General features: G+C 41.3%; 1 protein-coding gene across 1 annotated transcript in view; it reads right to left on the bottom strand.

The window, feature by feature from the left end:
* c3h11orf65 (chromosome 3 C11orf65 homolog) overlaps window positions 1-24,404 on the bottom strand; it is a 57,347-nt gene that overhangs the window by 29,630 nt on the left and 3,313 nt on the right. Inside the window, exons 2-3 of the mRNA XM_059964279.1 lie at window positions 21,828-21,930; window positions 5,928-6,120 (exon numbers count right to left, since the gene is read on the bottom strand). Of these exons, the coding sequence (XP_059820262.1) occupies window positions 5,928-6,120; window positions 21,828-21,862 (228 nt within the window). The 5' untranslated portion in view covers window positions 21,863-21,930. The remainder of the gene's footprint in view (window positions 1-5,927; window positions 6,121-21,827; window positions 21,931-24,404) is intronic.

The raw sequence follows: 24,404 nt of genomic DNA, 5'->3' as shown, positions 1-24,404 counted from the left end.
AGCATGTGTGGTTGGGCATCAAGGATATTACTGACTACAGAAGGAAAAAGAGTGTTGACTGTGCCAGCAATACCTCATTCCCTGAGGCTCTAAACAACTGTTATGCACATTTCAGGACATGTAACACTATGCCGGTTACGAAAGCTAACCCTCCCAGGTGAGCAGCCACTGTCTGGAACAGCAGCAGATGTGAGAAGGACTCTGCAGAAAGTGAACAGAGAGTAAGGCAGTTGGGCCAGACAATATCCCACCAAGTACTCAGGGAGAGTGCCCACCAGCTCACTGACATCTTCATGGACACCTTCAATACTTCACTCATCTAGGCTGCTGTCCCCATGTTTCAAATCAGCCATCATCATCCATGTACCAAAGAACTCTGCACTTGCAGACCGCCATCCAGTGGCATTGACACCAATTATCATGAAGTGCTTTGAATAGCTGGTAATGGCACACATCAAAGATCCCATTCCTGCCACACTGGACACTCACCAATATGCTTACTGACAGAACCACTCTATGACAGGTGTGCCGAAGCATCTGTCATGCACCTGGCTCTGACAAACCTAGAAAGCAAGAACACTTATGTCAGAATGCTGTTTCTGAATTTCAGTTCAGCATCCAACACTATTGTCCCACAGACCTTGGTGAACAAAATCTTACTTGTCAGTCTAAATACAGCACTGTGCAACTGGGCGTTGGACTTCCTAACCAATAGACCTCAGACAGTCAGGATGCACAACTGCTCCTTCCTCCCAATCATTGCCAACATGGTTCCCCCCCCCCCCCCCGCCCCCCAGACTGTGTGCCGAACACACTGCTGTACACTCTGCTCACATATGACTGCATGGCTAAACACCTGAGTAATCACATTGTCAAGTTCCTGGGTGACAGGACAGTGGTGGGGCTCATTATCAATAATGATGAAATGGCCTATGGAGAGGAGGTGGAAGAGGCCTGGGGCCAAGCAATTAACCTTTTCCTCAATGTCAACAAGACAAAGGAGATGGTTATTGACTTCAGAAGAATTCACACCATTCACACCTCCCTTTACATTGGTGCAACAGCAGTGGAAACTGAAAGCAGTTTTAAATACCTAGGAATGCATATCATACACAACCTCTCATGGTCCCAGAACACATCTTAAGCTCACTATCGCCTTTACTCTCTGAAGAGGCTGAAGAGAGCTGGACTTTGCACATCTATACTCACGTCATTCCACAGTAGAGACCATCCTAACAAGCTGCATCATTGCTTGGTACAGAAATAGCACTGCATCGGACAGGAAGGCTCTACAACAGAAGTCAAAACTTCCCAGCACATCACCAGCATCAGCCTACTCGCCATTAAGGACATATATACAAAAATGTGCCAGAAAAAGGCCAGTAACATCATGACAGATCCTACCTAATCTGCTTTTTGTCCCACTCCCATCTGTGAGGAGGGTTCAAGGCATCCACACCAGGACCACCAGACTCAAAAACATTTACTCTCCTAGCAGTAAGGATGATAAACAACTCCACCACTAATCCACCCCCCCATTTGAAATTCACATTAGGCAGAAAATGGTGTTGGGTAGACTGATGGGACTGAAGGCTGATAAATCCCCAGGGCCTGATGGTCTGCATCCCAGGGTACTTAAGGAGGTGGCTCTAGAAATCGTGGAGGCATTGGTAATCATTTTCCAATGTTCTATAGATTCAGGATCAGTTCCTGAGGATTGGAGGGTAGCTAATGCTGTCCCACTTTTTAAGAAAGGAGGGAGAGAGAATACAGGGAATTAAAGACCAGTTAGCCTGACATCAGTGGTGGGGAAGATGCTGGTGTCAATTATAAAAGATGAAATAGCGGCATATTTGGTTGGCAGTAACAGGATCGGTCCGAGTCAGCATGGATTTACGAAGGGAAAATCATGCTTGACTAATCTTCTGGAATTTTTTGAGGATGCAACTATGAAAATGGACAAGGAAGAGCCAGTGGATGTAGTGTACTTGGACTTTCAGAGAGCCTTTGATAAGGTCCCACATAGGAGATTAGTGGGCAAAATTAGAGCACATGGTATTGGGGGTAGAGTTCTAACATGGATAGAAAATTGGTTGGCAGACAGGAAACAAAAAAAGAGTAGGGATTAACGGGTCCTTTTCAGATTGGCAGGCAGTGACTAGTGGGGTACTGCAAGGCTCGGTGCTGGGAGTGCAGCTATTTACAATATACATTAATGATTTAGATGAAGGGATTAAAAGTAACATTAGCAAATTTGCAGATGACACAAAGCTGGGTAGTAGTGTGAAATATGAGGAGGATGTTATGAGAATGCAGGGTGACTTAGACAGGTTGGGTGAGTGGGCAGATGCAGTTTAATGTGGATAAATGTGAGGTTATCTATTTTGGTGCCAAGAACAGGAAGGCAGATTATTATCTCAATGGTGCCAAGTTAGGAAAAGGGGGTGTACAATGAGATCTTGGATTCCAAGATGGTGGCACAACGCAGCTTGCAGCGTGGGAGCACAGAGGAACATCAGGAACATCTCCAGGAAGACCTTCTTCGTTGCTGCTGCTGTGAGGTCCGGGACTCTGCTGGGAAGAACAGGCCACCAGTCCTCGAGGTCGCGTTGCCGATGGCCATTGGCGGGGCCTTCTTAATACGCTCGACAGAGGATGGTGCTCGGAGAAGCTGTGCCGGAGGGGATGGTTGTTGGCTCGGAGGTTCGATGGACTCAGAGTCCGCTGCAGTCAGGTCGCTTTCGGTGTGTGCTGCGTCTGCGAGGCTGGGTTCGACGGAGCTGTCGTGTGCTGCGTCTGTGAGGCTGAGTCGGGCGGCGCCATGGAAGTCCATAGCGGGGGTATTCCCTTCTGCTGCTGGCGTGGGATGGCGAGTCTGTCGGGACCCTGGGGACTTGTGGAAACTGTGTGGTGATTTCTTTTGAACTTATAATCTTTTAACATCTTTGGACTATTTTTACTGTGCCCATGGTCTGTTTTTTTTTAATAAATTATGCTATTCTTTGCACTGTTGTAACTATGTGGTCTTGTAGCTTTAGTTTTTGGTCTTCTTTGTCTGGTAGACTTGGAGGTCCTTTCCGGGGAACGCACTAAGACGGTAGCGCGATATTAATACACAGCAGCATCTCCGGACTCTGGATTGGGGATTGCCAAACGTTATGTGGATTTTCTAGTGTAGTCTGTTTTGTCATATGCTTTTGTGATATCATTCTGGAGGAACATTGTCTCATTTTTTAACTGCATTGCATTTGTGGTTTCCAGATGACAATAAGCTGAATCTGATTCTGAATCTGATCTAGGTGTCCTTGTTCATCAGTCACTGAAAGTAAACATGCAGGTACAGCAGGCAGTGAAGAAAGCTGATGGCATATTGGCCTTCATAACAAGGGGAGTTGAGTATAGGAGCAAAGAGGTCCTTCTGCAGTTGTACAGGGCCCTGGTGAGACCACACCTGGAGTACTGTGTTCAGTTTTGGTCTCCAAATCTGAGGAAGGACATTCTTGCTATTGAGGGAGTGCAGCATCGGTTAACAAGATTGATTCCCGGGATGGCGGGACTGTCATATGTTGAAAGATTAGAGTGTCTGGGCTTGTATACACTGGAATTTAGAAGGATGAGAGGGGAGCTGATTGAAACATATAAGATTATTAAGGGATTGGACACGCTAGAGGCAGGAAACATGTTCCCGATGTTGGGGGAGTCCAGAACCACAGTTTAAGAATAAGAGGTAGGCCATTTAGAATGGAGTTCAGGAAAAAACTTTTTCACCCAGAGAGTTGTGGATCTATGGAATGCTCTACCTCAGAAGGCAGTGGAAGCCAATTCTCTGGATGCTTTCCAGAAAGAGTTAGATAGAGCTCTTAAAGATAGCAGAGTCAAGGGATAAGGGGAGAAGGCAGGAACGGGGTACTGATTGTGAATGATTAGCCATGATCACATTGAATTTTGGTGCTGGCTCAAAGGGCCGAATGGCCTACTCCTGCCTCTATTGTCTATTGTCCACACCCTAACCACCACTACTTTATCATTTCCTGTCAATCAGCTTATGTACAGACACTCCTGTGCATAGAGTCACCTCATGGATATCAATCAATCTATATATAAGCTAACTTGTGTATTTATATTTATTGTGTTTTTTTAATTATTGTGAGCGGCACAGTGCTTTACAGTGCTGCATTGGATCTGGAGTAACAATTATTTTGTTCTTCTTTATAGTTGTGTAATGGAAATGACATTAAACAAACTTAAATGTTGAATCTTTAAGCTGACTGGAAGAAGCTGGGTGAAAACTGAAATGCAGGAAATAAGTGAGAAGTGATCAAAAGCCCTGTCTGTTATAGCACAGAGAAATCATGGTTGAGGGAAAAGGAAGGAATGTTGAAAGCACCAGTATAGAGTCTTGTCATCAAAGCAGATTAACACTGGAGATGGACAAAGTAGGAGAATTGAATGGATTCTATAGTGGAAGCAGTGTAGTGGGAGAGGTATTAAAAATAGCTGTGAGTGTTGATGGGCTTGTAATGGATATTGGAAATTAATCTGTCTTCTGAGATGAAAATAAATATGTCAGAAAAGAGAATTCAGACAGAAACCATGTGAGAGCAGGGTGGGAGCAGAGTTAATAGATTTTCATGTTCTCTACAAATTTAGGAAGCAGCAACAATGTAGAACCAAATCAAATATCCAACAAAGATATTGGTAGAATTGGGGTCAGGTGAGGTCTCATACCTGTGCCTTTGAATTGCAGAAAGTGAGTGGAGCTGAGTGGAGGACATTGTTCAATATATCAATGATTTTAGCAGGCGAAACAGAGTAGTTGTGGAAATGGACTGGTTGAGCCTCTGCTGTTCAAGGAAGAAGGGAAAGGCCCTCAGATCATTCTGTTTTGAGATAATATGGAGGAATTAGGCATCTGTGGTGAGGATTGGGAAGATGGGACCAGTCAAAGTGGTGGGGGAAAGTTGCAAGGGGAAAAGAGTACAGTTAAGGTAGGAATAAACAGGATTTTTAGGTAAGAACAAGCTGAAAGAATGGATCTTAAGGAAAAAGGAGGCAGTGCATCAATGGAGAGACTGAGGCTGGAGGCCACAGAGGGAAGATCTCCTGAGGAAGTGAGGTTGGTGACCGGAAGACAATGAACTGATGTTCTGTGGCCAGGTCATGCATCAGTGGGAGATACTGTATGAGAAGGACCCTGAAAGCTAACATCCAACTCCTGCAAATTATCTAACCGAAACAGTTCCGCCCTTGCCAAATGTTCTAATGTTAATGTCAGGCTTGGTCCTTTGTTAGCAGATGATGCAAGCTCAAGGTTCGGGGGTATAGAGGGCAAAAATAGGTTAAATAGAGACATGACAGGAAGTGGCCTGTCAACTGTTATTTTTGACACAAGTTAATCTGGAAATGGTTGTGTAATTATTCACTTTCAGTTAAATTAAATTGCATTTACTTTGCGCTGAGTTACATAATCTAACTTCTATGCTCAACATTTCTTTCAAACCTTGAAACATTGAAATGTCCTTCAGGCATTTCCTTTAGCCCCAAACAGAAAATTACAACATCTCCTGAAATAGCAATTATGGTATCTTGTCTAACAATTATAGATAATTATTTTAAACGGTTATTTTCATATTTAGAATCTATCATAAAGACCATTTTAATTCTGCTATTTTTGGAAAATACAGCAAAGCAATAATCTGAGTTTTCATATAGTCTCTCACAGCTTCAAGATGTATTAAAATATTTCCCCTTATTGACATAATTTGAAAATGTAGTTACTGTTATAAGGTAGTTCATGTTGCATAATATTGATGGTAGGTAAAAATTGAGGAATGTTGCACAAGGAAACAAAATTTTAAAATATTCAACTTATTAGTAATATCATCCATGCACTGCAAACTGTCAATTTAGTATATAGCAAAACTTACAATATATCTTCTCCATGCTCTTTGTATTATTCTTGCTGAATTTTCTAATTTTGTAAGAGTTGCTTGCTGCTTCTCAGCTTCAGAGATCTCATGCGTTCTTATCCTGGTTGCAAAGATTTCACCGGCAGAGCTTCTGTAGATAGGGCACCTTTTGTCCTCTCTCTTACTTCCATCAAACATTAATGCTTCAACACTTTAAAAAATAATAATTTAACATTAATTCAGGAGTTGTGTTCCACAAAGCAAATTTGACAGTCTTTCCTAAATCCTGAGTAATGTACACTCTTTCCTGTTTGCCTGGTCAGAGTTTGTAAAGATACATTCCAAATGGTCTCCTAAAGTATGAACATAAAGGCCAAACCTTCCTCTACTCATTAAGTTGGTTCACAGATTTACATGCATCAATTTTACCTTAGACTCTTCCCATCTATACTGTAAGTATCAATGTGATAATTGCATTGTAATGTTAAGAGAAAAATAATAAAAATCTTTAAATTAGCATTTGAAGCCCTTTTTGGGCAATAAAGAACTTTTACAAAAGTGAATGGTTATGTTAAACGTAATGTGTCTAATGTAACCATTAAGTCATTAATGGAGGTGAAACAAGATTAATGGTTTTCATTCATCCATGTTTGCAACCACCAATGATACAACAAATTGCATTTATGCAGAATGTTGCATTTATATGGTTACATATAATTTATGTATTAACAAGTGCAATATCTTGAAAAGTTTAATATTGACTCATGGATTGAGTCATCAAGAAAAGATATCCAAAAACTTAGTCAAAGAGGTAGGCTTTAATCAACAACTTAAAGGAAGATGCAAAGAGAGAGTGGTTTGGAGAGGGCCTTTCAAAGTGTAGTGCTGAAACAGCTGAAAGCTTTGACCACTAATAACGGAGTGATTAAAATTGGAGATGTTCAATATCAGGACAGGAACACCACAGAAATCATAAAAGCTTTTTCCCCTGGAGGATAGGAAAGAATGAAATATAAACAAGCATGAGGACTTTAATACTGACATTGTGAACCAGAAACTAAAGTACCTCAGAGAGCAGTTAGTGAAAGGAGGAAATCTGCTTTGGAATGGTTACTGAATAGGGCTTTGTAACATACTCAAAATGCTGGAGGAACTCAGCAGACCAGGCAGCATCTATGGAAAAGACTACAGTTGATGTTTTGTACCAAGACCTTTCGACAGGTTCCAAATCGCTGACTGTACTCTTTTCCATAGATGTTGCCTGGCCTACTGAGTTTCTCCAGCATTTTGTGTGTGCTGCTTGGACTTCCAGCATCTGCAGATTTTCTCTTGTTTGTGAATAGGGCTTTGCACTAGTTAAGTTACAATCAGGAGAGTGATTATACGTAACATGGAAGAATAACCTGGAAACTATCTTAATAATCACACATAGAGATAACCAAAGTCTAGATGAAGGGTTCAGCATCAGATGAGCAAAGATAGGGAAAGAGGCATAAAAAGGAAACCCTATTACAGATATATATTCAAAAGGGGATCAAATGCAGAATCAATGGTCTAGCTTAAATTCAGATACTCTCTAAGAAGAATAATGAAACTGATAAACCGTGCGCACAGTTTGTAGTGGGGTCCAAAGATAGCACATTCATTTTTTCCCAATAATTAGTTAAGTGGAGGTCTTTGTTCATTTATTACTGGCTATTGAAAAGAAAGTGTGCCAGATCAGTGGTGGGGTTAAGAGTGGTGGTATACCATAAAGCCTGGTATACTTCTGCAAACCACTAGAACCTACTGTTGCCTTTTAGATAATATCACTGAAGGGCAAGGTGTACACAGCAAAAGGGTGGGCTAAGATCATGATTAGATGGCATTTGTTATGTTATTAAAAATAATTAACAGATTTACTTCTTTTCAACAGAAGTCAGAAATGATGATGTCTGATAGGAGACTCAATAGTTAGGGGGATAGAGAGCACATTCTGTGGCTGCAAGAAAGAAGCCAGGATGGTATCTTGCCTCCCATGATGTCCAGAATGGCTGCAGAAGATTCTTAAGATGGAGGGTGAGCAGCCAAAGGTTATGGTGCACATTGACACCAATGGCATACGTAGAAAGGGGAAAGAAGTCCCGTACAGTGAGCATAGGGAGTTAGAGAAGAGGCTGAAGAGCAAGACCTCCAATGAAGCAACCTCTGGATTACTCCTGGTACCATGTCTGGGCAGGAATAAGATGGTGGTATAGATAAATGAGTGGCTGAGGAAGTGGTGCAGGGGACAGGGTTTCAGATTTCTGGATCACTGGGATCTCTTCTGGGGAAGGTACGGCTTGTACAAAAAAGGACAGTTTATACCTGAACCTGAAAGGGACCAATATCCTTGCGGGCAGGATTGCCACAGCTGTTGGGGATGGTTTAAACTAAGCTAGCAAGGGGATGGGAACTGGATTAATAGGGCTGAAAATGGGCATTTGGTACACAAGTCAATGCAGTGTACCAAATGCCTATCCTCACAGTGACTCTGAGGAAGGACAGGCAGATGATAGGGCAAAATTGCAGTAGATGAGTTGAAGTGTAAAGTGAGGGCAAAATTGAAAGGTGTGATAAATATATAAATATTTGAATGCACGCATAAACAGAATAAGGTAGATGATCTTGTAGCGCAGTTAAGAGATTGGCAGGTATGAGGTTGTGGGCATTACTGAGTCGTGGCTGAAAGAAGATTGCAGTTTGGAGCTTAACATCCAGGATGTCCTGCCTCGTTCCTGTACCGAAGACGCCACACCCCAGTGGCTCTAATGACTACAGACCGGTGGCATTGACCTCCCACATCATGAAGACCCTGGAGAGACTTCTAGAGCAGCTCTGGCCTCTGGTTAGGCCACACTTAGACCCCCTCCAGTTCACTTACCAGCCCCAACCAGGAGTTGAGGATGCCATCGTCTACCTGCTGAACCGTGTCTACGCCCACCTCGACAAGCCGGCAAGCACTGTGAGGGTCATGTTTTTTGACTTCTCCAGTGCATTCAACACCATCCGCCCTGCTCTGCTGGGTGAGAAGCTGACAGTGATGCAGCTGGATGCTTCCCTGGTGTCATGGATTATTGATTACCTGACTGTCAGACCACAGTACATGTGCTTGCAACACTGTGTGTCAGACAGAATGGTCAGCAGCACTAGGGCTCCACAGGGGACTGTCCTGCCTCCCTTCCTCTTTACCATCTACACCTTGGACTTCAACTACTGCACAGAGTCTTGCCACCTTCAGAAGTTTTCTGATGACTCGGCCATAGTTGGATGCATCAGCAAGGGAGATGAGGCTGAGTACAGGGCTATGGTGGGACATTTTGTCACATGGTGTGAGCAGAATCATTTGCAGCTTAATGTGAAAAAGACTAAGGAGCTGGTGGTGGACCTGAGGAGGGCTAAGGCACCGGTGACCCCTGTTTCCATCCAAAGGGTCAGTGTGGACATGGCGAAGGATTACAAATACCTGGGGATACGAATTGACAATAAACTGGACTGGTCAAAGAACACTGAGGCTGTCTACAAGAAGGGTCAGAGCTGTCTCTATTTCCTGAGGAGACTGAGGTCCTTTAATATCTGTCGGAAGATGCTGAGGATGTTCTACTAGTCTGTGGTGGCCAGTGCTATCATGTTTGCTGTTGTGTGCTGGGGCAGCAGGCTGAGGGTAGCAGACACCAATAGAATCAACAAACTCATTCGTAAAGCCAGTGAAGTTGTTGGGGTGGAACTGGACTCTCTGATGGTGGCGTCTGAAAAGAGGATGCTGTCCAAGTTGCATGCCATCTTGGACAATGACTCCCATCCTCTCCATAATGTACTGGTTAAGCACAGGAGTACATTCAGCCAGGGACTCATTCCACCGAGATGTAACACTGAGCGTCATAGGAAGTCATTCCTGCCTGTGGCCATCAAACTTTACAACTCCTCCCTTGGAGTGCCAGACACCCTGAGCCAATAGTCTGGTCCTGGACTTATTTCTACTTGGCATGATTAACTTATTATTATTTAATTATTTATGCTTTTATATTGCTATATTTCTACACTATTCTTGGTTGGTGCGGCTGTAACAAAACCTGATTTCCCTCAGGATCAATAAAGTATCTCTGTCTGTCTGTGTCTGTCTGTCTGAAACACAAGGTATTGAAAGGACAGGCAGGTAGGCAGAGTGTGGTGGGTTCGTAAAAAAATGAAATCAAATCTTCCTATCCTATGAGGCTGTAGAGTCCATGTAGGTAGAGTTAAGAAACTGCAAGGGTAAAAAATCCCTGATGGGAATTAAGTAGAGGCTCTGAAAAGTAGCCAGGATGTGGGATATAGATTTCAGCAAGAAATAGGAAAGGCATTTAATAAGGGCAATATCACAATAGTCATGGGGGATTTCAATGTGCAAGGGGAAACATTTTCCTAACTTGTCTGCTCCTATCCCTCTCCAATGCTATGGTAAAAGAGATAGAATTGTGATCACTATCTCCAAAACGCTCTCCCACTGAGAGACCTGACACCTGACCAGGTTCATTTCCCAATACCAGATCAAGTACAGCCTCTCCTTTTGTAAGTTTATTTACCTTTATACATATTTTGTCAGGAAACCTTCCTAAATACACTACTCCACCCCATCTAAATCCCCTGCTCTAGGGAGATGCCAATCAATATTGGGGAAATTAAAATCTCTCATCACAACAACCCTGTTATTATTGCACCGTTACAGAATCTGTCTCCCTATCTGCTCCTCAATGTCCCTGTTACTATTGGGTGGTTTATAAAAAACACCTAGTAGAATTATCAACCTCCTTCCTGTTTCTGACTTCCACCCACAGAGACTCAGTAGACAATCCCTCCATGACTTCCTCCTTTTCTGCAGCCATGACACTATCTCTGATCAACAGTGCCATGACCCCACCTCTTTTGCTCCCCTCCCTGTCCTTTCTGAAACATCTAAAGCCTGGCACTCTAAGTAGCCATTCCTGCCCCTGAGCCATCCAAGTCTTTGTAATGGCTGGAACATTATAGCTCCAAGTACTGGTCCACACTCTAAGCTCATCTGCTTTGTATATGATACTCCTCACATTAAAATAGACACATCTCAAACCATCAGTCTGAGCGCATCCCTTCTCTATCACCTGCCTACCCTCCCTCTCACACTGCCTACAAGCATCTTCTCTGTCCTCTTCCTCCATCTCTTCAGTTTGGTTCTCATCCCCCAGCAATTCTAGTTTAAACTCTCCCCAGTAGCCTTAGTAAACCTCCCTGCCAGGATATTGGTCTCCTGGGATTCAAGTGCTACCCGTCCTTATTGTACAGGTCGCGCCTGCTCCAAAAGAGGTCCCAAGGATCCAGAAATCTGAGTTCCTGCCCCCTTCTCCAATCTCTCAGCCACACATTTATCCTCTACCTCACTTTATTCCTATATTCACTATCATGTGGCACAGGCAGTAATCCTGAGATTACCAGCCTTGTGGTCCTGCTTCCCAGCTTCTTTCCTAACTCCTTGTAGTCTGTTTTCAGGATCTCCTCCCTTTTCCTACCTATGTCATTGGTACCAGTATGTACCAAGACCTCTGGCTGTTCACCTTCCCACTTCAGGATTTCGTGGACAAGATATGAAACATCCCAGACCCAGGAACCCAGGAGGCAAACTACCATCCATGCTTCTTTCCTGCACCCACAGAATTGCCTGTCTGACCCCTTAACTATAGAATCCCCTATCACTGCTGCCATCCTCTTCCTTTCCCTACCCTTCGGAACCACAGGGCCAGAGTCTGTGTCAGAAGCACGACCACTGTTGCTTCCCTCAGGTAGGTCCTCCCCCCCCCCCCACTCCCCCCCCAACAGTACTCAAACAGGAGTACTTTTTGTCAAGGGGGACAGCCACAGGGGTATTCTCTGGTATCTGACTCTTGCCCTTCCCTCTCCTGACTATTACCCATTTATCTGTCTACTGAGGTTCCAGTGTGACTACTTGCCTACAGCTCCTAAGTATCACCTCCTCACTTTCCCTGAACAGACAAAGGTCATCAAGCTGCATCTCCAGTTCCCTAACCCAGTCCCTAAGGAGCTGCAGCTCAATGCACCTGGCGCAGATGTGGCCTTCTGGGAGGCTGGGAGTCTCTCGGACATTCCACATCTGACACCCAGCACAGAACACTGGCCTCGCAGACACACTTCCTATTCCTATTCTTCACAGGTAACTTACCTTGCCTTGACACATTATCATCAAAGCCCTGTTGAGCCAAAGCCATCTTACTCCGATTTCCACTCTGTAAATCTGGCTTCTTTTAAAATTCTTCCTGGTGGACTAAACTGCTGAAGGAAAAATGCTCACCTTTCCCACCAATCTAACTCACTGACGTCCATGCACCTACTCAGTCATGCCTTGGTCAAAGATTGGCTGACTGGTAGAAGGCGAAGAGTTGGAATAATGGAAGCCTATTCTGATCAGCCGCTGGTGACGAGTGTTGTTCCACAGGGGTCAGTATCAGGACCATGTCTGTTTACGTTACCTGTCAATGATTTAGATGATGGAATTGATGGCTTTGTGGCCAAGTTTGCAGATGATATGTAGATAGATGGAGGAGCAGGTAGTGTCGAGGAAGTAGTGAGTCTGTAGAACAACTTTGGAGTATAGGCAAAGAAGGGGCAGATGGAATATAGTGTATGGTCATGTAATTTGGTAAAAGGAATGAAGGTGTAGGCTATTTTATAAAAAGGGAGAAAATTTAAAAATCAGAGGTGTAAAGGGACTTGTGCAGGTTAACTTGCAGGTTGAGTCAGTGGTATGAAAGTTAGCATTTATTTCGAGAGGACTAGAATATGAGAGCAAGGCATTGGTCAGACCACACTTAGAGGATTATGAGCAGTTTTGGGCCCCTTATCTAAGAAAAGATATGCTGGCATTGCAGAGGATCCAAATCAAATCAAGTTTAATTATCATTCAAACCATACCTGGATGCAGCTGAACGAGAGGACATTCCACTGGAGCCAAGGTGCAAAACATTCAAAATAGCAAGCAAACTTCAAAATAGTGAGCAATAAAGCATGTTCACTGAAATAAAACAAACATAGTCCAAGACCCTGAGTGACAATGTCCGGTAATCAATGTTACAGTCTCCCAGCAGTGTGCAGACGCATGCAACTCAGCCTGTCATTACACTGCTTGAACACAGAAGGGCAGTAACAGCAGGAGAGGCCAACTCCCAGTCGAGCTCAGACGCCACGCTGTAGTGCATCTACAGCTCTCATCTGGTCTGCAGCACCAGGCAAGCTCAAGGCTTGAGTTGTACAACTGAGACTACACAGCTCCCATGTTGCCTGTCCCTTCCACCAAACAAGGGAAACAGGCCTGAAGCTATTTAGATTACCACTGTCCAACAGAGTCTTACAATCACAAATGAAGTGTCTAAGACAATCTTCCACAGTTAAACAGCACCAACTTCGATGCTTCTGAACAGCGGGCAGCAACATGGTCTGTAGCCAGGTCAGCTCCTCCATTGCCAACTGGCTACTCCAACACCCTTGTGGGCTCCTCTGATATCCTGACCATCTCCTGTTCCAATATCCCAACCGGCTCCTTCTCGAGCATCGTGGCCAACCCCTTCGACTTCTCGTCCAGCTCCGCCACCAACACCAGTCCAGCTACTCTGATCAACGAGCAGCTCACTGACAGAGTAGCCCTATAGTACCTGAAGTCTTTGGAGTAGAATTGTCTTTGGATCACAAAAAACTAATTTCACAAAGTAAAAAACACCTATGGTTGGCCCCCTCGAGAGGCAGCTACATTCGCACACGACTCCATCTTACTGGGAAAGGAGGTTCACTAGAAAGATCTCAGGAATAAAAGGGTTAACTTATGAGAAGCATTTTATGGCTCTGGGCTTGTATTTATTGGAATTGAGAAGAATGAGGGAAAATCTCATTTAAGCATATCGAATATTGAAAGGTTGAGATAGAGCTGTTGGGAGAGGATGTTTCCAATTGTGGGTAAGTCTAGAACCAGAGGCAAAGCCTCAGAATAGAGGGACTTCCATTTAGAACAGAAATAAGAAGGAATTTCTTAAGGTAGAGGGTGGTGTATGTGAGGAATTCATTGCCACCAGATGACCATAGAGGCTAAGCCACTGAGTATATTTAAAGCAGGGGTTTTTATGTTCTTTGTTAGTCAGGGCATCAAAGGTTATGGGGAGAAGGCAGGAGAATGGTGTTGAGGGGGGATAATAAAACAGCCATTATAGATTGGCAGAGCTGACTCGATGGGCCAAGTGGCTTAATTCTGCTTCCATGCCTTATGCCTTTATAGTCTTCTATGTAGCTTGTTCACCTAAGATTTTTAATCAGTGATGACACCCCATGGCAAAGAAGAGATGATAATATATTTAAACATCAAGGAAGACAGTTAGCCTGATGAAGATGTCACTGATCAACATTTGTGAGGAATAAATATTACTTGTATTTTCTGACAGATCAAGTCTAAACACTACACTGTATCATTCAAGGAATGGAACTGAATAGTCATTAAACTTTTCCACTTCCAAAATTGTAATGAAGGGAATATCATTGAAGAAGCATCTGAAGCTGGCTTGGTTGGGGTCACGTCCCAAGAACTTCTGTCATCTGGCCTGCATGACAGGTATTCCCTGGGAAGAAAAAAAACATCTGGAGCTCCTGCCTCACTGCTCCAAGAGTTGAAGTATGACTATGATTAACATGTGTCCAAAAGCCTGCTTAAGCAAGAAAAACTGGACTTGATAGCAGCATTTTAATACTTGCGTCACCTGAGCAAATTATTTTCAGTTCTAACTGGGCGTAGCAGATTTTAAATATTTTGTTTTGTTTTGGCAGAGTGAGCAGGTTTCGTTCTAACAGATTAAAAAAAGAACAACATGCACTAAGAACTGTTTTCACCTAAATAACTCACATCTATTAAGAATAAGTATAAATACAGATATTTGAATTAGAACAAAAACAGAAGATGCTGGTAACACACAGCAGGTCAAATAACATCAATAAAAGACATTTTATGTTCCAGGTCAAAGAACTTATGTTAGTACTAGAAGTGAAACTTAAAACCTATTTGTGTATTTTGTATAGAATACTTGGATTCCTTTCTCTATTGGAATATGTATAAATAAAGGACAGGTATTTGAACCATCTTTCTATTCTAAATGGAAAAACAAAAAGAAAATCTTCAGCTATTAAAAAAAATTGATTTGTGTTCCTCTTATTACCAAGTAGCAATGCATTAAATAGAGGGTTGCTATAGGCAATGAATTGTCAACATGGGCTGGTCACCTAGCGCTAAAGATACAAGACAAAAGAATGCATTATTGTAAATTTTTGTTTGAAACAAATTTTATCCTTGATGGTACCTGTGAAATTACTGATAAAAATAGCTATTTCCTAGAGCAGACTGTTTTATTAGTAACGCATTTCTTTTCTTTCTGTGAATAATTTCCAAAATTAAATTTTTGAAATTTAGAGTTCAGCCATATAATCCTTAGATTTAGTTGATAAGATGATCACTGATCTGAGTTAGGTAGGATTTGATTGCTACATGGATGAGGGAAGAAATGGAAAATGCCTATCTTCTCAAAGATCTGTGTAATAATTGTAAACTCTGTGTGAAATTATAATCATTTTATTATAATAATAATGCATTTCAGATGTTGTTATAATTAAATCTTTCAATATTGTGAACATTGTTTAAAGATAGTAGAATAAAGTTACAGCTGGAGTACTTTGATAAAGTTTGCTATGTGTTTGTGGAAGCTTATCTTGACATACTTCGAGCATGCATACTCTTAAGATGATCTAGTGGTATTACATGAGAATACATTTCCAATAAAATTTGTTTTTATTGGAATAAAATAAAATCATAACATCTGTTTTAGATACAGTCATATTATTGTGATATTCACAGCAACAACATATGAATAAATCACTCTTTGAATCTCTCCACTTCCTGCAATGAAGTACAAATGCACTCAAAAGCATAAACAAATCGTATGAATAAAGACAGGATTTTATGGAACAGAGTTATCCCTATCCTGTCACATTCAGCTTGATTAAGACCATAAGGTCATTAGATATAAGTCAGAAGTTTACATACACTTATAGATAGATATATATGTAACCCCCTGGGTCGCCTCAGGCTCGCTCAGCTTATTCTCGTCTAGGGGGAGCAGCCTTCGGCCCCGCCAAACTGGGTAATCAGCTGGTGTGGATGCTGTGTGATGTCCCCGCCTCGCCCAAAACCAGACAGTACACCATATGCGATTAAATGAGTACAATTTATAAAGGTTACTATAACTAAGTGATTAATAACGATACAGTATATATGAAGAGAAAATTAAAGAAAAGGCGCCAAACTTATCAAAGTCCAAACCACTTCGTGCACAGCCGTTGGAGCTCAATTACTGAAATCTTCTGGCCACCATTCGATCCCCTCCAAACTCCTCGACTCGCAGCTCAGGACCCTCCGAACTCCTCGACTCTCCAAACAGCTCAGGACCCTCCGAGTGGTCAACCAAGCACATCTAGCTTCATCCCCCCCCTCCTCGGAGAATCTCCCAGCCTCGGACCCCCCTTTGGGGTCCGATCCTCGCCCAGCTTAGAGCATTGCGTCCTCTCTCTCGACCCCCTCGCGCCGATCTGCCCAAAAGCCCATCAACAAAAGCTTACAGACTCAGAAGAAAGAACATTAATCCCCATTTGGTTTACAAAGGAATACCATTCTCGTTATCAGTAAATTAGCATTCCTGCTAGTTAACAAAAAGAAGAAACCCTCTTTACATATAGATAGAGTTGACGTGGATAGGCTTTTTCCATTGAGAGTAGGGGAGACTCAAACAAGAGGACATGAGTTATGAGTTGAGAGTTAAGGGGCAAAAGTTTAGGAGTAACACGAGGGGGAATTTCTTTACTCAGAGAGTGGTAGCTGTGTGAAACGAGCTTCCAGTAGAAGTGGTAGAGGCAGGTTCGATTTTGTCATTTAAAAAAAATGGATAGGTATATGGACAGGAAAGGAATGGAGGGTTGTGGGCTGTGCAGGTAGGTGGGACTAGGTAAGAGTAAGCGTTCAGCACGGACTAGAAGGGCCAAGATGGCCTGTTTCCATGCAGTAATTGTTATATGGTTATACTTAGGCTGAAGTCATTAAAACTCATTGTTTAACCACTCCACAGATTTCATATTAGCAAACTATAGTTTTGGCAAGATGTAGAGGACATCTACTTTGTGCATGACACAAGTAATTATTCCAACAATTGTCTACAGACAGATTATTTCACTTTTAATTGACTATATCACAATTCCAGGGGGTCAGAAGTTTACAAACAAAATCAAAAGAAATCAGCCAAGACCTCAGAAGAAAAAAATGTGGACCTCCACAAGACTGGTTCACCCTTGGGAGCAACTTCCAAATGCCTGAAGGTACCACGTTCATCTGTACAAACAATAGTACGCAAGTATAAACACCATGGGACCACGTAGCCGTCATACTGCTCAGGAAGGAGGCGCATTCTGTCTCCTAGAGATGAACATACTTTGGCGCGAAAAGTGCAAATCAATCCCAGAATAACAGCAAAAGACCTTGTGAAGATGCTGGAGGAAACAAGTAGACAAGTATCTATATCCACAGTAAAACGAGTCCTATATCGACATAACCTGAAAGGTTGCTCAGCAAGGAAGAAGCCACTGCTCCAAGACTGCCATAAAAAAGCCAGACTACAGCTTGCAAGTGCACATGGGGACAAAGATCTTACTTTTTGGAGAAATGTCCTCTGGTCTGATGAACCAAAAATTGAACTGTTTGGCCATAATGACCATTGTTATGTTTGGAGAAAAACAGGTGAGGCTTAGAAGCCGAAGAATACCATCCCAACCGTGAAGCATAGGGGTGGCAGCATCATGTTGTTGGGGTGCTTTGCTGCAGGAGGGACTGGTGCACTTCACAAAATAGATGGCATCATGAGGAAAGAGATTTATGTGGATATATCGAAGCAACATCTCAAGACATCAGCCAGGAAGATAAAGCTTGGTCACAAATGGGTCTTCCAAATGGACAATGACCCCAAGCATACCTCCAAAGTTGTGGCAAAATTGCTTAAGGACAACAAAATCAAGGTATTGGAGTGGCCATCACAAAGCCCTGACCTCAATCTAAATGGACGTCCTTCAATCCTGAAGTCATGTCCTCTTGTCCTAGAATCCCCTACCAAGGGAAATAACTTTGCCATATCTAATCTGTTCAGGCATTTTAACATTCTGAATGTTTCTATGAGATCCCCCTGATTCTCCTGAACTCCAGGGAATACAGCCCAAGAGCTGCCAGATGTTCTTCACATTGTAACCCTTTCATATCTGGAATCATTCTCGTGAATCTTCTCTGAATCCTTTCCAATGTGAGTACCTCATACCAATCCCACTATCCTATACACAGTGCCATCCAACTTTCTGGGTAGGGCAAACTATTAAACAAAACAAATATCATAGCAATGGACAAGAATATTGGGAAATTCCACCTCAATGTCTGGTTAAGCAGGTTCTGAAAGGGATAACTAATTATAAGCTATCAACAGAGTGGATATAGAGTAGTTCTGCAGAGTAGATATAGGGAGTTAGGCAGAGAGTTTAAAAAGCAGAATCTCAAGAGGTGTAATCTGGTGCCATGTGCTACTGGGGGTAGGAATAGGAGGATGGGGCAGATGAATACACGCTTGAGGAGTTGGTGCAGGAGGGAAGGATTCAAGTCCTTAGACCATTGTGATCTCTTCTCAGGAAGAGGTGATGTCTTCAAGACGATTGGGTTAGCAATGAACAGTTGAGGGCCGAAATCTTTCCTGGTGGAAAGATTTGAGAGGGTTTAAGCTAGTCTGGGTACAGATGCTACAGGAACAATAGAGCTAGAGTTAAGAAAAGGAAGGGATTGCATTTTTAATTAAGGAGAACATCACAACAGCACTTTGAGAGGATATCCCTATGGGATAGACCAGTGAGGCTATATGGGTGGCACTCAAAATAAGAAAGGGTGATGGCTATGAGAGGATTTTACAATAGACCCCTAATTGTCAACAGGAATTAGAGGAGCAAAATTAGATTGCAAAGGGTTTGATTAGGGCAGAATTTGTTAAATGTGTCCATGAAAATTAATTCAAACCATATCCGAGAGGGGTCAACGCTATACCTCATACTAGGGAAAGAGGCAAGGCACATGACTGAAGAGTCAGTGAGGGAATCCTTTCAGACCTGTGGGATAGGAGATGGGACAATATGTTACAGCTGTACAAGTCGTTGGTGAGATCACACTTAGAATACTATATGCATTTCCAGTTGCCCAGCTATAGGAAGGAAGTCAATAAGCTAGAAAATGTGCAGAAAAGGCTCGCTAAACTGCTACCAGGGCATGAGTTATATGTAGAGATTGGAATGCCTGAGACATTCCCTCCACTTTTCCACTGATTATGTTTCTTGAAACATATCCACAAAAAAATAGGGGAGGTACTAAAGATCAAAAAGAATGTAAAAGTGGAGAAATCTTCAGAATCTAACTAAGTGTAAACTAGGACATTGCCACCAGCTAGAAAACAAATTGCTAGAGCCCTTGAATAGATACTTGCATTGTCTTTAGCCATGAGTATGGTACTGGAAGACTGGAGAGTGGCTAATATTCTGCCTTTATTTAAGAAATGCTGCAAAAACAAGCCAGGGAATTTCAGGCCAGTGAGCCTAACATCAATAGTGGAAAAGTTACTGGAGGGGATTCTTTGAGATAGCATCTACCTGCTTTTGGAAAGGCAAGGACTGTTTAGGGCTATTCAACATGGCTTTGTGCAAGGGAAATTGTGTCCTTTGAACTAGATTGAGATTTTGAAGAGGTTCGCTAAGTGGGTTGATAAAGGCACAGCAGTAGATATTGTCTCCATGGACTTTAGTAAAACCTTTGGCAAGGTCTTACATGGTGGGCTGATCCAGAAAGTTAGATCACATGGGATCCAAAGTGATATAGTCAACTGGGTACAAAATTGGCTTAGTGTAAGAGTCAGAGATCTGTAGTAGAGCATTATTTTTCAGATTGGAGACCTATGATCTGTGGCATGCCAGACACATGGATTGGTGCTGATTCCATTGTCCTTGGTCAGCTATATTAACAATTTGGATGACAATGTTAACATGGTTAGCAAGTTTGCAGATAGCACCAAAATTGATGGACCACAAAAAAGTTATCTAAGATTAAAGGATCTAAATGAAATGGGGAAGGGGCCAAAAAATGGCAGATGAAAATTAACTTAGACAAGTGCAAGATGTTGCATTTTAGTCAGATTAACCATGGCCAGCACTTACACAGTAAATAGCAGGCCCTGGAGTGTGTTGTAGAACAGAGAGATCTAGGAATATAAGTACTTAATTCCCTGAAAGTAGTGAGACAGGTAGACATGGTGATGAAGAAGGCATTTGGCATCAATTGTCAGGGCACTGAATACAAGAGTTACATCATGTTACAACTGAACATGACAATGATGGGATCAGATTGCATGCAGTTTTGGTCACCAAGCTATAGAAATACTGTGATTAAGCTAGAAAGGGTGCACAAAAGATTCACAAGGATGATTGGGTCTGGAGGGTTTGAATTATAAGGAGGTACTGGATAGGATCAGGCTTCTTACTAGAGTGTAGGAGGCAGATTTATAGAGGTATATAAAATTATGAGGAGCACCTCTATCATTAAAGGGCAATGATTTAAGGTGAGAAAGAAAAATTTAAAGGGGATCTAAGGGGCATTTTTTCATACAGATGGTGGTTCATGTGCCGAATGAGGATGTGGTGAGGCTCAGGTACAATAACAGCTTTTAAAATACCTTTAGACGTGCACATGGACAGAAAAAGTTTAGAGGATTTGGATCATATGCAGGCAAATGCAAACAGTTCAGGTAGACAGCTTGGTCAGCATGGATAAGTTGAGCTGAAAAGCCTGTTTCAGTGCAGTATAGCTCTATAACTCCATTCATCAATCTATCAAAATACATTTAGGAACTTGCCCTATTTTCTTTGTTTTTGCCTCTTATTCCAGATGCCTCTGGGAAAAAGTACTCTCACACAGTAATTTATAAATGTGGCCTCTGGGTTTCCTTAAACTATCTAGTTCCTTGCAGCAAATGTATTTACTTTTTCATTAGATTGAAGTCCCAAAGAGCATTCACTCAAAGTTTTATACTTTCCCAAAACTATATAACAAAAAGTCTCAGTTTTCACTGGTAACCAAGGAACCTTTAACTGAATATTAATTGGGGAATTCTTCTATCAACCTATTCAAAGGACTCCGGTTAGCTTAAAGCACATAACTAGATGTTATATTTTATACCTGACATAACACATTGGTTATTTGTCGTTTTTTTAATGTATGGTCTTTCATAGATTCTATCGTATTTCTTTATTTTTCTTGTAAATGCCTACAAGAAAATGAAACTCAAGGTATATATGTACTTTGATAATAAATTTACTTTGAACTTTGAAGGAACTGTCCTATTTATCTTAGCTATAAATTTCTTTTAAATATTTAATTTTCCTGATGATACATTTTTATACTCTATTAATTTCTACAATAGCTTCACTGGTCCTGAACCTGCAATAGCTCTTGCATTATAATCAACACATCCTTTTGCCGTTAACTGCGTTGAACATACAATCCTCCAATGGTTGAAGTTGCCAGTACACAATGGCATAACTATATTTATTGAGATTAAAATATAGGTAAGGCATTCCCCAGGGTTGCACGAGTGATTTTGAAAGATCAGATTTTCAAATTACAGGAATATCCAACAACTGAGTTATGGATGATCCATTAATGTAATAAGAGTCATTATGAAATTTAATTCCACTGATGCCTAAAATTCTAAGTGTGTTTCTTACCAGCCACTGTTAGTTTGTACTACTTCTTCACTCATTTTTCGTTTATTCGTGGATGGCTTCTTTGCATCAGTTAATAAAATTAAACTTCCACCACATAAGGCCTCTGAGAATATAAAAAATATTGAAATAACTGATTACATAATCTCAGTAAAAAATCATATTGCTAATTCTGATGCTCAAACTACTGTGATAGAGACTCCATTACAAATTTAAATGAGTACCTCTTCCAGTTTAGACGTTTAATAATGTAAGATACTTCACAAGTAAAGAAACTATTGCTTAAGAAAGATATTATGGCAACACCTGACCATTCCTCAACCTAGTCTGAGCTACTACTCAGTGCTATAAAGCAGTTCAAACCTTTCTTCATCATTCTAATAACATTCTCTAATGTGTGAATGTCCAAGTGAATGCAGAAAGTCATCAAGCATGTCAAGAAAGCAGAGATATGGCTGACAGATCTAGAGTGAAAAAACACATTGTGCACAACTTTACTTAGTTGACCATTATTTAAAAAGACTGGGCATAAGCTTTTTGATATTGTGTAATAACAAAATTAGAGACTAATGAATAAACATGTAGGAATTTCCTTTGCCAACCTAGATAATATTGTTAATTTTTATTAAGTGTTAGGCAACTATGTATCATATGTTAGGATGAAGCCATTTTGTGGTAAAGAACATATAGGAACTTACAAAAAGTCAATAAGGCTTCCAATTACTCCTCTTACCAAAAAACTATAACTTACTTGAATAAACTCTAATTTTAAAAATATCATCTTGGAGTTTTATCTGTTAGACCAATTTCTCTTTCTAGTCTACCAGCTTTCTCACTATTTATTGAAGAGCGAAGATTCTGGAAAGCTGAAATAAGCTGAGATAAAACTGAAAATGAAGGAAAGACACACCAAATCAGACAGCATCAAACAGAATTAACATTTTAAGTCAAAGTGTCAAGGATCTTTAACCTTTAACCCTGTTTCTCTTTCCACAGAGGTGATGCACCATCAATAACTCACACTGAGATGTAAGGCGAGATATCGGCTTTTATTGACTGGAAGAAGGAACCAGGAGTGAGTGTCTATCATACAAGGTCTTGGAGACTGAGGCCGAGCGTCAGGCCGCAGATCTCCTTTATACAGGGGCCTGTGGGAGGAGCCACAGGAGCAGTCAGCAGGGGCGTGTCCCGACAGGCACATAGTTCACCACAAGAGGCTACCTAAATTGCCAAAATTTCCAGCATATTCTATTTTTATAACTGGTTAATATTGCTAATTGTGAGAAATTTGATTAAAAAATCACTGTTGTGTTCCCACATATAGGGATGTTCCAACATGTCCTGATGAAGGGTCTCAGCCCAAAATGTTGACAATGCTTCTCCTTATAGATGCTGCCTGGCCTGCTGTGTTCCACCAGCATTTTGTGTGTGTTGTTTGAATTTCCAGCGTCTGCAGATTTCCTCATGTTTGAATCTATAGGAAACCTGTTTTTCTAGTCTGGATGAAACATTACAAATATTATTTGACTTTCTTGCTGGGTGGAGTGATGTGTCTGTGAAATAATTCAACATGTTTACCTTTGTTCAAATTACAATTACATAACAAAGATCTTTAAAAGTAAAACAACCGTCTTGAATATATTTAATGAATGGCCTAATTCAATAACCTTTAATCACAGTTTTATCTACAAATAATGTAACTAATCTAAAAATGATGTTTTCAAGTATGAAAAGTCTAAATCTATTAGTATTTTAATTACAAATTAAAAATTGTTCATTTCAAATGCAAGTATGAACAATAAGAATCACTGAGTTTTGAAGCACCATTAACAGGTTTTTTGGCTCACCTTATCCATGCTGTTCGTCAAATATCCATCTATACTAATCCCACTTACCAGTACTTGGCCTGTACTTTCTATGCCTTACAATGAAAATGCTTTTCTAGATATCTCTTAAGTATTGTGAGAGTCTTTGCTTTCACCACTTCCTCTGCAGCTGATCATTCTTCCTTTATCTTAAATGACACAAATGATAAAGCAAATCTGCAACTTGCCCAAGTTATTAACTGATGGTTGATGATAGATTCAGTCCATTCCATGTGTTGAGTTTGCCCATCCCAACTTAAACCATCTGACAGTATATTGTTAAAATCAGTCATTCAACTAATTATAACTGTTGATGTACCGCGGCATCAAAACTACCTTGTAGCTTAACACAGCCAAGAAGAAGAGCAATTAAAAGAGATTTTCTAAATTTGGAACTCCTAAAACATAGAACAGGACAACACAGGAACAATCCTTTGGCCCACTGTGTTGTTCAGCACTAATTAAACTGCAAAATAATCCCTAACTAAACTAATGTTTTCTGCCTACACAGCATTCTTATCCCTCTCACATTCATCACACTATCTCACTCTCCTCCATGCCCTTCTCCTTGGTACCTCACAAAGTACCTCATTAGGACCTTGTCTCCAAGCACACATTCCTTGTTCTTGACGTATGTATAGAATGCCTAGTGAGTCTTTTAAATACTACTAGCCAAGGATTTTCATGGCCCTTCCTGGCACTCCTAATTAATTTC

Source organism: Hypanus sabinus, chromosome 3, assembly GCF_030144855.1.
Source record: "Hypanus sabinus isolate sHypSab1 chromosome 3, sHypSab1.hap1, whole genome shotgun sequence".
Taxonomy (NCBI): Eukaryota; Metazoa; Chordata; class Chondrichthyes; order Myliobatiformes; family Dasyatidae; genus Hypanus; species Hypanus sabinus.
Note: the sequence above shows the minus strand (reverse complement) of the source record. Positions and strands in the feature narration are given on the sequence as shown.